The sequence below is a fragment of the Calliopsis andreniformis genome, chromosome 7 (genome assembly GCF_051401765.1).
Source record: "Calliopsis andreniformis isolate RMS-2024a chromosome 7, iyCalAndr_principal, whole genome shotgun sequence".
In the NCBI taxonomy this organism is placed as follows: Eukaryota; Metazoa; Arthropoda; class Insecta; order Hymenoptera; family Andrenidae; genus Calliopsis; species Calliopsis andreniformis.
Genome location: NC_135068.1, coordinates 9,803,088 through 9,817,659, shown reverse-complemented (window position 1 = coordinate 9,817,659; position 14,572 = coordinate 9,803,088). Strand labels below are relative to the sequence as shown.

The 14,572-nt window shown below is 41.4% G+C and overlaps 2 protein-coding genes across 2 annotated transcripts; one reads left to right on the top strand and one right to left on the bottom strand.

The window, feature by feature from the left end:
• Nucleotides 1–254: 254 nt before the first annotated feature.
• LOC143181406 (uncharacterized) lies at nt 255–2,184 on the bottom strand. Its single transcript, XM_076381787.1, has 7 exons — nt 1,891–2,184; nt 1,373–1,812; nt 1,205–1,308; nt 1,008–1,150; nt 872–973; nt 647–802; nt 255–380 (listed from the first exon to the last, which is right to left on the bottom strand). The coding sequence occupies exons 1-7, from the start codon at nt 2,182–2,184 to the stop codon at nt 315–317; spliced, it is 1,305 nt and encodes a 434-aa protein (XP_076237902.1). The 3' UTR covers nt 255–314.
• A 6,810-nt stretch (nt 2,185–8,994) lies between these two features.
• LOC143181674 (inactive ubiquitin carboxyl-terminal hydrolase MINDY-4B) lies at nt 8,995–13,618 on the top strand. The gene is made up of 10 exons (XM_076382209.1): nt 8,995–9,208; nt 11,335–11,420; nt 11,770–11,987; nt 12,088–12,307; nt 12,437–12,502; nt 12,581–12,651; nt 12,727–12,877; nt 12,943–13,142; nt 13,256–13,408; nt 13,495–13,618. Exons 1-10 carry the CDS (start codon nt 9,079–9,081, stop codon nt 13,538–13,540), a joined length of 1,341 nt encoding a protein of 446 aa, XP_076238324.1. The 5' UTR covers nt 8,995–9,078; the 3' UTR covers nt 13,541–13,618.
• The last annotated feature ends 954 nt before the right edge of the window (nt 13,619–14,572 follow it).

The window sequence follows — 14,572 nt, the reverse complement described above, 5'->3', positions numbered from 1 at the left end:
GAGTGAAGATGGTCGAGAGAACCTGTGATGAAAAACAGAGAATTTATAGAATTAAAGAGAGTTCATTTTAATTGTATTCTATAAAGGAAAAACATTTAGCTTGCCTGGGCACAGAACTTTAGAGACCATGCAAATAGAACACCTGTAGTGTAAATTAAAACTATAGTAAAACTATAGTGATTACAAAAAAGACTGAGTATACAAAGTCGAAAGTTGTGTTTATTACCAAATTTAAACAGTTAGTGTTAACATAATTCTTCTACACTGTAAGCATGGAAAAACGAAGATCTGCTATAGTTGCCACGTTGATGCATTTAACTTTCCACCTTTTCGACCATAACTCGTAATGCAGCAAACATGGAGAATATATTCGAGATAAACTGGAATATTCAGTGTTAGAGATGTCATGCTAGGTAGGCTTCTTGTGGTAGAAAAGATATTTGGCTACGAGAGTGTAAAATCACCCAATATTGCCATATGCCAACGCAAAATGTTTTCCAGTGACATGAGTCAGATTCCATGTCGTACCCCACTCTTCTGCTCTATGACGTCACTGGAAGACATTTTGTCCCGGCATATGGTAATACCGATCGCTGCTTAAATCTTCTCTCACTTACAACCAAGCACTATATAGCTATTTACATACCGAGCAATAGTAGTTCAATGACAAGACAGGGACAATCCCTTTGAAGCTGATTGCCGCAGGTTTCTGAGGAAGCATTATGTACAGCACAAACTTCTGCAACTTCAGAGATCGATTGTACCACGTCGACTCGTATGCACCATTCATAAAATTCTGGCTCTAACAATTACCCAGGATTATTAAAAAATGTCTCATGATACGAAGACATAACAGTGGAAAGCAATTTACCATATCCATCAACTGATCGGCAGGCAAAGCATACGTAAAGGCCTCCAACAGTCCAGACGCAACTAGGCACATGAACTGCACCTTCACTGTCAGTGGCTGTCGCTGTTTATAAAAGTCTACTTATTTTCGTTCCTACTTGAATCGTTGGCTCCTTGGCAGAGATGATATGAAACTTGCTGCTCGGTGACATCATAAGGTGAAGAGGGAACTTCTCAAACAAGATGGAGATTCCTAGCAACCACTGGTTGATGAATCCATTTCTGAATGTACCTTCTCTACCTTGTGACGTCATCGATCAGCAGGCTTCATACGATCCCTACTCCTAGCTAATACTTACTCCTATCAGCAAGAAACCGAACAGTACTAGTGATAAGGTAACGGCTATCAATGAGATTAAGGCCACATACTGGGTAAAAGCAACCACCTCATCAGCATATCTGAGAAGAGGTAGTCATGGCACAGTTACTCGAGCAGTCAAAGTTAGATCCTTGGTATCCATACCTTTTCGTGTCGTAATACTTCTTCAGGCATTTGACCAAAGTATGGATATCATCAGCATGACGCAAATCAGCATTTACTATCTCGAAGCGAGCTGCAGCAAAAAACATTAAAAGCGCAGCAAACACACTGGTATTTATCTGGGCGGCGCACTGTATGGCAACAAAGGATTGATGCAGAAAAATTATGCTCCTTAAAGGTTCGTAGTCGACTGGAAACGGGTACTGTGCATCCGTAGGGAAAGGTCGCGATATGAACAATGTCCCTAAAGCGACGATCACCGCTGTGCTATAGTTCCATACAGCCGTTATGCCATAGAATTTGTAGTACTTGTTGGTGTAGAGCTGGAAAATGCGTCTTTCGTAAGGCTTCGCTTTATCCAAGTAATCCTTCATTTGGTTGATCAACCACTGCAACAAGTCAACTGAATAGAGCTGAGCCTTCTAGTAGAAAGTGTTAAGCGTGAAGACAATGGACTTTGTGACAGTTAGTATTAACAAATTTAAGTCCTATTACTGTACCTGCAGGCGAGTGTATTGAGTCGTGAAATAGATTGTATGCACGATGACATGGAACACAGCGACAAGGAGGCAAGCTGATCTGATGGCCTCAAGGACGCTGTCGTGGCGCAAATAGACTGTATAAAGCAGTGGCAGAAACAGCAGAAAGCTATTGAGACATGTCATCAGTCGTAAAATCTTGAAACGAAGCACCTGAAATCTGGTTGCTGTCCGTGGAGGTGGCCAACAGTAGGCCAAAGCAACGACGCGTTGGGTGAATGCCATCGCTTTCTTGGGTGTCACTGTTTCAAACATGACGATGCAAAACAAAATTCGATGGCAGAAGAAGCAATTGAAACTTTGTATTAGACAAACAGTCAAAGGAACAGTTCACAGTTCAGTGTTTCTATGTGTTTGTCAGGCCTCTGTAAGGGTCTGAAATATCGCATGTCTTCACAATTGAATTTTCGATAATCACAACAAATATTGCATGAAGGTATTGCTAGAATTACGAAGGGATCTTCTTTTGCAGACAAGCAAGCCTGTACTTTGCCTGCGCTACTGTATTAATATATTATGCCCTGTTGTAATTAGCCACAGTTGCGTTACGCTCCCTTCTATCAGTTTTAAGCTTAGTCGCCTACAGTTGCTTGAAAATGTAGCACGTGTCTGCTAGTTGCACATGGAGGAAATACATGAAGAGATTGAACAATAATTACACATAATGTGATATTGTAGATACCGTGGACAGAAGCTAGTGTTTTATTAATGATCTTGATCGATCGTCGAATACACTGCAGAAGTTGGGAAGACAGGTGAGAAATATTACGTGAGGTAGGTTAGAAAGCGTCATAGGTAACAGTGGTTGTAATTTATTGCTAGCTTTCAAAATACAAATAAAATAATGCTTGTTTCATATATTGCCCTCTGGCTTGTACAAGTTTTGAGTAGTCGTAGTTATTATTCCTTTTAGGTTAATTACATGCGCAGTATTGCTCTTAGACTAGAGAAGAGAGTGAAGATGGTATAGAGAACCTATAGTGGAAAAGCAGGGAACTTGTAGAATTAAAAATAGTTCATTTTCATTGTATTCTATAAAGGAGAAACATTTAGCTTGCCTGGCCACAGAACTTTAGAGACCAAGCAGGTAGAACACCTTTCGCGTGAATGGTAACAGGTTTCTGGCACCTCTGCATGATCATCAGTTTATCTCTGCGTCTTTTCGGGCACTCGTCGACCCAAGAGGACTCGTAGATCTTCTGAGCGACATCTCGCGCCTGTTTAAAGTACACATTAACTGGTGATCTGCATTACTGATCGATCATCCAAATCACTACTGGACCACAGCTGAGTTTACAACATAGAGTGCACAGCTTATGAACTTCCTTGGCATCAATGTGAATCCAATTTATCGATACAATCTGTACTTGAATTTTTGTACTGCTGCACAGTCTATGATGCACCTTCCCTGTGGAAACTATTTTCTTTAATTCAGAAAATTTTTCCAAATGTTTGAACAGTTTCATGTTCTATAGTATTCTAAATTACATTAGAAATTTGCCAAAATAGTATGTGCTTACATTCTCAGTCATAGTGTCAGCAGCCCAGCTGCAGGATAGGAACCTAAGCATGGAGAAGGCAGTGACTATAAGAAACTTCGTCAATTCAAAAACGGGTAGATTCTAAAATATACAACACATTTTAAGGTTAAATAGTATTGGAAAACAAAGAATGAGTAAAAAATACACTCACATGTGTAACTACCAGACCAGAGACAACCATGTAAAGAGCCACTGCGACTGTCGATTTGACTGCAAGTGGTCCTATGACACAGTTAATTTCGGCTGCATAGCTGGGCGAAGTATGGAATCCAAATAATATTATTTAATAAGTAGAATCTAAATACTAGTATATACCTCAACATTGTCATATATCGGGACAAAATGTCTTCTACTCTAAGACGTCACTGGTAGACATTTTTCCCCATATCTGGTAATACTGATATACCTTATTGTATTTTGGTGTTCGGTGATCCAAGACTTTAGTCTCGTTTCATCAATATTCTCCAATGCACGACCTATCAGCCTAAACTTGCAAGCAGCATGCCATATTATGAGAATTACTAGCATGTCTAATAAGACTACTGAACCAGCGATAACAATATGAAGAATATTCAGTCCGTACGTGACACAGTGACCCCAGTATTCTTCTCTTGGTACTATGAAGTATACTGTGTTCACAGGAGTCGTTCTGATCCCATGCAAAAGTGGTGCAAAGACAAACAGCAGGCCACCCACAATAAAAATTGCTGTTAACGCATAGCTGACTATTTGTAAGTCGTTCAGCTTGACAGTCTCGTGTCGAGGATTCGAGGTTTCAAAGAAACGTTCCATGTTTGCTATTAATCGCTAGAAGAATGTAAAACTCACTGTATAAAGTACATCAGATTTTACATTTTGCTATATTAATATGAACCTGGAACTTCGAGGCTCTTCTTCGATAATAGACAAAATTGAATAATATTTCCAGCATGAATACCACTTCCACGAATGATTTTACGAATTCAGCCAAACTTGTGAAGCAGCAACCTAAGCCATTCAGCATGGCCAACGTTCCGCAAAATTCGTTCAAACACCACATCCAGTGCATTAGTTTCCACAATAGTAGCCTGCATCCTGTGGTTTCTGAGCTCAGAGGCCAGAACCCGAAGATGCGACAGAATACTCTAACGAAACTGATTAAATTATTTGAGAGATCCATATAGCCACTGTCTACTGACATTACACCTGATATGACTAAGTTCTACTAACGACAAGAGTTATGACTTGACTGTCGAGAACCACGTGGAGTTTTCGTAATCGTAGGACACATCGTTAGGGCCTGTAATTAGGAGAGGAAATAGGACACATTTCTGGTAGACAGGTTATAATTACACATGAATAAATTAGGAAGCTAATGGAATCACATCTCCTCTGTGCAATCAATTGTAGGGGATGTTTGGAAAAAAGCATGACAAGCATTAATTGACGAGTCTTTTTTACTGTATTTTTACTGTTGAGACTGGAGTTCACTATAACTATGTTCACTTATAGTGAATGCAACTGTTGACAAAATTGTGGAAAAAAGTTAGTTGCATGGATACAAGGCCCAAGGTCCAAGGTCCAAGATGGTCCAAGGTCCAAGATAGTCCAAGGTCCAAGATAGTCCAAGGTCCAAGATAGTCCAAGGTCCAAGATAGTCCAAGGTCCAAGATAGTCCAAGGTCCAAGATAGTCCAAGGTCCAAGATCCAAGGTCCAAGATCCAGGGTGGTCCAGGACCCAGGAGTCCCTCCAGTGGATCCCAAGAAGGACCCGCGCCGAGTGAGACACTCGTGCTCCTGCAGGGGTATTTATATTCCATCGAGAAAGATGGGGAACCAATTAGAGAAGTCCTTCGATTGATAAGAATTTCGAGACTGATTCAACGAACAATATTTTGCGTAAAATTGATATTTTCTGTAATCTTATTATCGACGACGTGTACAATAGACTTATCATCCGATATATTTTTCTGTCAGAAGTTTCGATGGAAGCTCACGAGCGTTGTTACCATTTTCCCATTATACCCGACGTTACCGATTCAGTCTAAAATAAAATTACAGCGCTACAAGTGGTAGAAACTAACATTAGATATTATCAGAAACATTACAAACATAAAAATAAATTAAATATTCCTATTTTTTATGAAAATATTTACAAAAAATGTTTAATCAAACGAATGACGAAGATTGAAATTACAAAAGTGATTCAATATAGACGAATTATCAACGAGGTATAGCATAAGATATAGATATAATTAGCATAGAATAGAATATACAATAAACTATAATTATAATCTAATAACTGCAACTTTGTTTATAAGTATTACTTAATACTTATTCACAGTTCGCAGGCATTGGCTCGGACAGAACCAATTGCCTTGATCTCACGCACGTGAAGACTGTTTGATTGGAAGTTCCATCGATCTCCCTTCAGAAAAATCTTGAAATCTGAACCTTAAACTAGTACTTAAGTCAAAGAACTTTACAAACTAAGAACGATGCAATCCATCAGCGGATGCTATGTCTTCGTTGGATGCATAATGCCAACCTAAATCCTAAAAAATATTAAAATTAAAAAAGCAGGACAAGGATGAACATTAGGATCAGCAATGGTATTTGGGGATTCCCCAGTGGGGAGTCTTCTGCTTGCTCGCTCTGTGGGAACGCTCTATTCGTTAATCGATCCATTGTGCCCGTCAGTTTCTAACATTTTCCCCGAAACGTGTAAATCTGATCGATCATTAAGTAACCAAATACTCGTAGTTGCACGTAATCTTCTGTAACTTCGCTCCTGGTACTACGCCACTCCGGTTCTAAGTTCAATTTCATATTGCACTCTGGCAATATACCAGAGGCTACGTGTGTGCAACACGACGCGTATGTATCCATGCAAGCATTTCCGAGACTGCACGCATTTAACTACAGGGCATTTCATAAGGTCAATAACAAGTTGGGTACCAAGCAATTTCCTATCTAAAAATAGAATATGCACCTCCCAACACCTTTACCAACGATCAGTTCATCATATATTTAATGCGCCACGTACCTCTAGATCATATATCTATCTTTACTATGTTATTATTAATTCTTTTATTCTTATTGGCGCCTGTGAGAGGTTAGGTGATCAATGTATTGTATGCAAGTAGATTACCATGCGTTGAATGTCATAGGCGTCGGCAAAGGTGGTTAATAAATAAAGTTCTTTTATACATAGAGTTTAATTTGTTGCATATCTAATAATATATTCCAAATCTTACGTACCTACATGATAAAATTACATAATACAGGATATAATATCATGAAAATGCGCAATTTCCAAATCTGTGAGGTCTTTTTATTACATCATAAACTGTACAAAAATTGATTCGTGAGAACTAACAATGGACCAGACCATTATTCATATAAAGGCTGTTCCAAAAAAGGTACTACCAGATCAAACGTGGTAATTTTACTTGAAAATATAAAATACGTTTTTTTAACCTGGTTCTTGGATACCTTGTACACGTACTAAATTAACTAAACGATGTAATCGGAAGAAAGAATTTCCTCCATACACGATATGTCGTGGTTTCTGAAGGATCTTTTAGATGCACGAACATAACAGGTAACAGGGACTCAAGTGTTTCCGCGCGTATGTATTTTGGTGTGCATGCAAGCACGCGTATGTTCGCATTTGGAACTTCAGGCTGCACTTTCGAAGGCCGAGCATAGAGCATCTATTTCGAACGAGCGCGAACTTGAACTTAACCAGCCGACATAATCTTGATAGCGGAGGCATGATAGCCAGGAAATTGGTAATTATGGTTGAGAGCGATAAGATACGCTTTCCGTTGAAAGTTTAACGACTCGTATGGACTCTACATATGTAGGTGAAATTATTTGATACGCAGATTGCGAGTGGATGATACCTTTACCCTAGCGCTGAAGTTTCCCCTATCTCTGAGCCTTTGAACTTTGAGCTAGTTATTCGCGCAACGGGAATTATGTGATCGAGTCGTTAACCTTTGTTTTCAGAATATGAAGTACATACAGCTTTCACTCGTTATAATTTCACAGCTCGGTGCAACTAGTATTTTAATTAAATAGTTACTTCAGAAACACTGTCTAGTAACTTTTAAGGTTGAAATTTTAGGATATTAGGTTATCTCATAAGGAATATAGTTTCTTATTCCACGTTTTAGCTCAAGAAAATAAAAACCTCTTTAAGAGGGAGCTGAAAAATGATCTGATATGTGCAAAATCTTCATGAAAATAATATCTAGTAATTTACAAGTTAACCTTAGCTCCTCTTTAGTATGAATTTTTTGTAACTTTTACTGTATTTCTTTATGTTATTTGATATTAATCTTGTCTTAATATTGAAATACAAAATTATGAGGAACATGCACTTATCGATATTCTTATTGCAAACCCTAGGAACCTATAGTTTCTAGTACGAAATCTAGGCTAGATTTTCGATTATCCGTTTCGATCGAACGAAAATGGCACGGAACGCATGCAAAGATCGGTAACTACGATAAAGTCGCGAGATAGTACACGTGCGAGACGAACCATCGCCATGCAACATGTAAACGTGCTCTTATGCAGACGGGGATGCAAATGTGTATGCAAGCATAAAAGCAGAATTCGACTTCCAGAATTTCAGTACATCGTGTAACAGCTTAGTGAAGTGATTCGATATTCCCAAGAACTTAATTACCAAGTATCAAAATTACTAAATTCTGGCAGCTTTCAGGGTTTTCTCCGCTCAAAATGGTGTTCACAAAGTAGCACGAGAGAGATCTAAATTGAGAACCACTGAATTATATTGAAAAAGGGCTGGACAACTTTTCTCTTAAATAAATGCAAATATTTATGGCTCCCTGACTTGTTAAGCTAGCTCTGAGTTCTTAAATAGGCATCATTTTTATCACTGAAACTCTCTATACTTATATGAAGGTTAGGAAATACGTCGAATCCTAAATTCGAGGATTAAATGTTCGCTTGAAGATTGAAAACACCTCTCCGACGGTTCGATCGCAAATTTCCTGAGGTGTTGAGGCCAGCAAGCCTTCTTTGAGTTCATGGCCCGTTGTTCTGCATATACCTACCCAATCAGAGGCAGGTGGAATGGGTAGCTCGTGCGCGGCGCGATGAACCGACTCGGCCGAAAGCTGCCGGAATTATTAACTCCTGTCAGTCTAGGTGGCTCGATGCAGCAACGAGCACTTGACTGCCACTTTCCATCAAAACACCTGATAAGAAGCACCGACCCTATCATCGAGGACCAAACGTTGCGTTTTCTTGCTCCTCTTGAACAGTCATCGTGAAGACACCCGATTTCGCGAATCAGAACAAACCTTCGTCTTCTGTTTTTGAAGATGTCAGGCTCCTGGAGAGTGCAGAGAATAGTCTGAGCCGCAGACCACTTTGCTGGCCCTTTTGATGGACTTCAATGACAGACTCAAGTGGTGACACTTAGAAGTAGACTCGAGGGACTTTCTGGCACTGGATCACCATCGTGATGAACGTCGTCGTTATCAAGGAGATGAGAATCGTTTCGTGGATTGGGCGCGAGAGTCTTTAGGTCGCTGCAGTGGTCTTCAACTTGGTCGTTGTGTTCTTAGTGTCCAGGATAGTGGAGGTCGACATGGAGGAGGTGGAAGAGACCGAGGAGAGTACCAATCCGTGTTCAAAGTCGCCGCCTTCAGCATCTGGACATGGCAAAAGACACTGCACGGAAATGAGGACCGAGAAGCCGGTGTATCTTCGACAGAAAGGTAGAGGGACTCGAGCACGTGCATTTAGGGCGACCAATCACTGTTATCAACGATGTAGATCACACGCACGAGACATAAAATCTTTAGAGGAACAACTGTAGCCCATCATTCACTTTCCATTTATCGCCTCAGGCATAAATCCATCTGCTTGTACGTAATTCTAAGCAAGGCCTCAATTCTTCACAATACCTTGTAGAAAGCACGAACTTAAATGACCTAAAAACGCATGAGACTAAAGGAGTACGTGAAAAGAGGCAAAAGGCCCAAGTGGGTGCGAAGTATCGCGAGACTCGGCGATGAATGAATTGAATCTGGATCCCAGAGGAGATGGAGAGGGCTGGAAATTTCGAATTGATTTAGGAAGAATGGCCAAGTGCGCACAGAAGCGCGGACAGGTGAATTAGATCGATGGAATCGCGGAGTGCTCGCGAAGAAAGGTAAATTAAACCGCGTTATATCGGTACCCGTAATCGGCGAATGCAGATGCCTGTTCCGACGCGAATTCGTAATTCGATAGACTCGATTGCACGCGAGCACGCGATTCCTGAAGCATCTAGCCTGAAGACGGGTGCCAGAGGGAACACCCCTGTTATCCCGCGACTGGCCACGAAACGAATAACACGTCTTATTCACCGTTAACACGCGTCTAAGTTTGGTAGAACTGGATAGAACTGAATTATACAAGGTGACGCGGAAATTTTGGCTCCACTATAACAGCGTCATCTATTCCTCCTAATATAGGTATAATTGTTCAATACATTAACATGAAGGTATGGAGGAATTTGGCAAAACTGATAGTATATGGGGACATTTTATGTTTAATCCTCAGTATACCAAAGTAGGATCACATAATTGTATTTGGGGACTGAGGGTCCCTATCTTACTAACCTAAGGATTAACCTAGCCTAACTAATAAGGAAAGCCATATAGAGAAAGACTTCTCTTATCACATAACCCTAAAAAGTGAAAGAGCTTAAATGAAAGTCACAAACAGGTACCAAAACTATTCCTTCGAAATTGGAAAGGAATTCACTTATAGGTATATGTTTTTTTAAAGCACAGCATGTCACGCAAGTCGTTTTCACAGCATACATACTTTCAGGATATATGTAATACACTGATATATGTATGCTAAAACGATAAAACGCTAAAGGAGACAAAGAAAATATTCTAGGGTATTAAATTCTTTGCCTAGTTAGAGTATTAAATGAAATTTTCTCTTCAAAATTACAGAAGCAGCAGTTACGTCTGCTGCCTCCAGTAATTGCAAAGATCGCATAAAAGTTCTATTCCTGTTCCAAGCTCGTTCCAGGTTCATGAGTTTTTCACTCAAGTTGCTACAATTTAATGTTTTATTCAGAAGGTTCATTTATTCCTATATGTAGATCGCCTTAGCCATAGCAAGGAAAAAAGGTTATGACCATCATCCTCGATCCTTGTCGGGTTGACTAAGTCTCGTGCCGACTGCTAGCATTAATTAAGACGCGCCAAGTGGCTTGCCGCGTATGTGCAGAAGAAGCTGTACTTCCGGTACGTCTGTTCGACACCAGTTCGGGGATCGCGTGGCCTGAGACATGTACGAGGTGACAGATAGACATTATTGGGGCATGTCTACCGTCTATCCTCCTGGCAGAGTGTCTTCGGACATACGAATTGACGCGTTTCGTGCGCTTCAACTTTCACGGACTTCTCTCGAGATATCAGCGCGGATAAGCGTATATAAAGGGACTCGGAATCTAGGCACGAATCCCAATTGATAGTAGATAGTTTGGTGCGCCTGACTATCGTGCCAGTGTGCATGATCGGGTGACAATCGGCACAAGTCGCGGGTCCTGTCCACCTGGACACCTGGAAACTGGCTCGTCACAGCCTTTAATCGTTCGCGATCCTCTCCTTTCGCCTCTGACATCTCGCGACATTCCTCGCTGTTGCATTGTATAGATGTAAGGGCCAGTGTCTTTCCTCCTGAAATTGAAACTCGGAAAATGTTGCTGTCCGCTAGAGCGGCCAGGTGCGCGGCTCTGATGGGTGAACCGGATGAACTCTATCCAGGTGGAGGACGCGATGAACTGATGTTGGTGGGACAGTGACGTTTACGTTAATGCTTGGTGCGTCGTTTGTTGCAGAGAAAATTATATACCCGAGGAATACGAGGACTCTGGCGAAGACGGCGGTGGTTGGAGGGAAGCCTATTGATGATGAAACTTGCATGGTAATTTAGTTAATAAAAATGATGGGAGACGTGTATTTTGTTTTTGATAGATGACACTTTGAGTAGGCGCTTTGAGAAACTTATGCAATGTTTTATTTAATTTTAAGTGGACAAATCTGGGCACAGTTGCGAGTACTTTGATGAGCTCTTCTTGAGGGACTGTAAACTGTAGTACAATGAATGTTTTCTTAAAAGTACCTGGGGTCTTGATGTTTTGCCAAAAATCGAACTACTTAAAAGTTTCTCTTCTCCCCTGTGGAACTCTTTTTAGCCTAAACTTTTGACTTGCCCATTCACAATGCTCAGTTACAAGCTTTACCCCATGCTGTTGTGTGTAATGTTCCTTTAGACCCTAAGAACCCTGGTGTTTGGAAGTTGCGCCACTCCACCGAAACCTGAATGGTCTAGAACAGGATTAACCCTACGACCCTATGGTCAGAACCTTGCGTTCGGTCTACGAGCGCCGAGAAATACGACCAGGGGCCTTGTCACAGGTGTGCAGGCCATTATGCTTAAGCATTTCTTGTTTAAGTGCAATAGGCAGGACGTCCGAAGTAACCCAGAAAGGTGTGTGACAAAACCGAAACTATCAAACTCCTTAGAATATTCATTAGCCACACTTGGAACTCGATTGAAAGACTTGCTAAACATTCCTATCCCCCCACAGCCTGCTGAAGCCGTCTTACGACAGGCAAATCGATGTTCTGACAGCCGCGATAGCAGAGATCATTTGGCGATGCGCCGGAGGATTCGTGGCGCAAAGTACGAGCCAAAGTCAAAGTGTCGCCGGAAACACAAACGTGCTTAGGGCAGTAGTAGTCTTGCCCCAGGAGACATCCTATATGCAGCACAACGTGCAGTATTTCCAGGATGGACTAACTGAAACTGTAATTAGAGAAACAATTGTCCTAACAATCTCGTATTCCTATCACCACAATACGGATAGCACATCAGACCATAGTACTGATAGCATACCAAGTTGTTCAGACATTCATAGTCTCCTGATTTGCTTATAGCTGCACTTGTTCGAGTTCGAATCGCTGGAGGATCTAGAAATATTTATCAAAAGATATTTATACTTGGTGAGTTTGGGAAGTTTGTAAAATAATTGAGTTTCCCGTTTTTAATCAGAGTTTCATTCCTGTTGGTGGGGTGCTAAGTTTCAGGACGAAGGTGGCCCTGGGGCTATTCTGCTGCTATACAGCGCCATACTTTCAAGAGGACTCTCGAAGTAGGCAGTTAAGAATTCAGTATTAGTAATTTAGTAGAAGACGAGAGCTGTTAATTAGAGAATACTATGATTCAGAATACGAGCTGACCTCGAGGACCCCAAAGTATCACTGATAGGCGGCTGTCCTGAGGAAGGACCCACCAGTATCGTGATCCTCACGTTGACAGGTCGTGCTTCGCCTCACCTTCACAACGGGGTGCTGCACGTGGGGGATGAAAACACTTACGTAAGTGATTTTCTCGCTCTCAGTCGTGACTTCAACAGGGCCATTAAGATCTCATGAAATTCAAGGCTATTCCACAATGGGGTGTCCTTGTGAGGAGCGAAATAGGATTTCTGGTGCATGAGGGCGACGGGGAAATGAGCAGACAACCAGGTTCTCGTTTGAAGACCCCCAGTTTGCCGATTTGGGTCACGCTGTGTCATGGTCACCACGGGGTCCTTTTCAACACGAACAGAGAATTGCTTCGGAATTATCATGCCGAAAGACGGTACGTTTCAGATCAGATCTTCGATCCAGTCATCTTTTCATCTACTTCAGAAGACTCTCTGCACTGTGTAAAACTCTTGTGTATCACTTTATCTGAAATTGGAATGATTTCAGTTTCGAGGTTCAGTATTTCACCTGTGGTGGTAGTCACGCTACTCTGACTGTGGACACCAGATCCAGTTCAGGAAATGATTCAGAATTTGAGGGTTCGAGCAAAGAGTGTTTGGACATTGCTGCCACCCCACTGGAAAAGCTTATTCGCTCGAAGTAAATATTTTTGTGCCCATTGTTTTATGGTACATGTGGCCTTTTTACGATGAAATTGATATCGATATTGATTTTTTCACTTACAGATGGCAAGACGCTCACATACAGTGGAACGGAACACCTCTAATGTGAACTCGATTTCTTCAGTGTCTCCATAAACTCGCACAAATGTTAGTGTAACTTTTCATTCCCTTGTTCAATGGTTGTAGCACTCAACTTTGTAAAAATTGATTTGAGAAATAAAAAAAGCTTTTGCTCGTACCTTTAAAGATGCGCAAATATTTACCCCAAGATTTCGTGTTCTACTCTTTTATGCAAAAGTGAGTCTTGGAAGAAGGTCCAAAAATTCGCTAGAAACAAATCGATAGCGTTCAACGTGTTCGACAAACATTCCCTGACACGCGATCGCGTGAAGTGTAGCGCATTTAGAGCTATAGGCAAGTAATGGCTATCTAAATACTTGCAAACTTATAAAAGAATCAGTAGCCTACCAGAAGGATAACGTTAATTAAAATACAATAAACACCCCGATAACATCTCATCAGACTAGGACTACAGGAGTACAAAGTTCCATGGAATACAATACTTACTCACAACAATCCACCTGACCATATCCTTCCCCTGACAAAGACACACACTCAAAAGTCGCACGAAAGTGCGCCTACTTCAGTTTACAAATACAGCGCAATTAGCGATGCCATTGATGGCACCGTGCACGTTAAAGAACAATAGCCAGCGCCATGTACTGTCTTCCCAGTCACAGAATTTCGGGCTTTCACGAGCTCACTGACCGAGGACAGTCAAATGGAAGTGCAGTTGCATATGCATTCGTACAATTTCCTCCTAACGAAAGTAAACACCTGTTCCGAAGCAGGGCCAGGAAGGCGCCCGGTTGGCCGTCGATTCCCCCTTCCTAACAATGGAGAACCACCGACTTCCCGAGTGCCGCTTCGAAGCGCTCTTCGCTCGTCCACGTTTCGTAGTAGCGAGTCCTGTTGGCCAAAAGCGGACAGGTGCGACCAGGTGATTCCTTCATTGTTAGGACACGAGGTGAGGGTAGTGAAAGGCAAAGAAAGCGGAAGAACGGCGAGAAGGAACGATCTGGTATAAGCAGTTTGGTCGGGTAGATCCTTGATAGTCGTTCGTGTTAGTAGAAGTTCAATC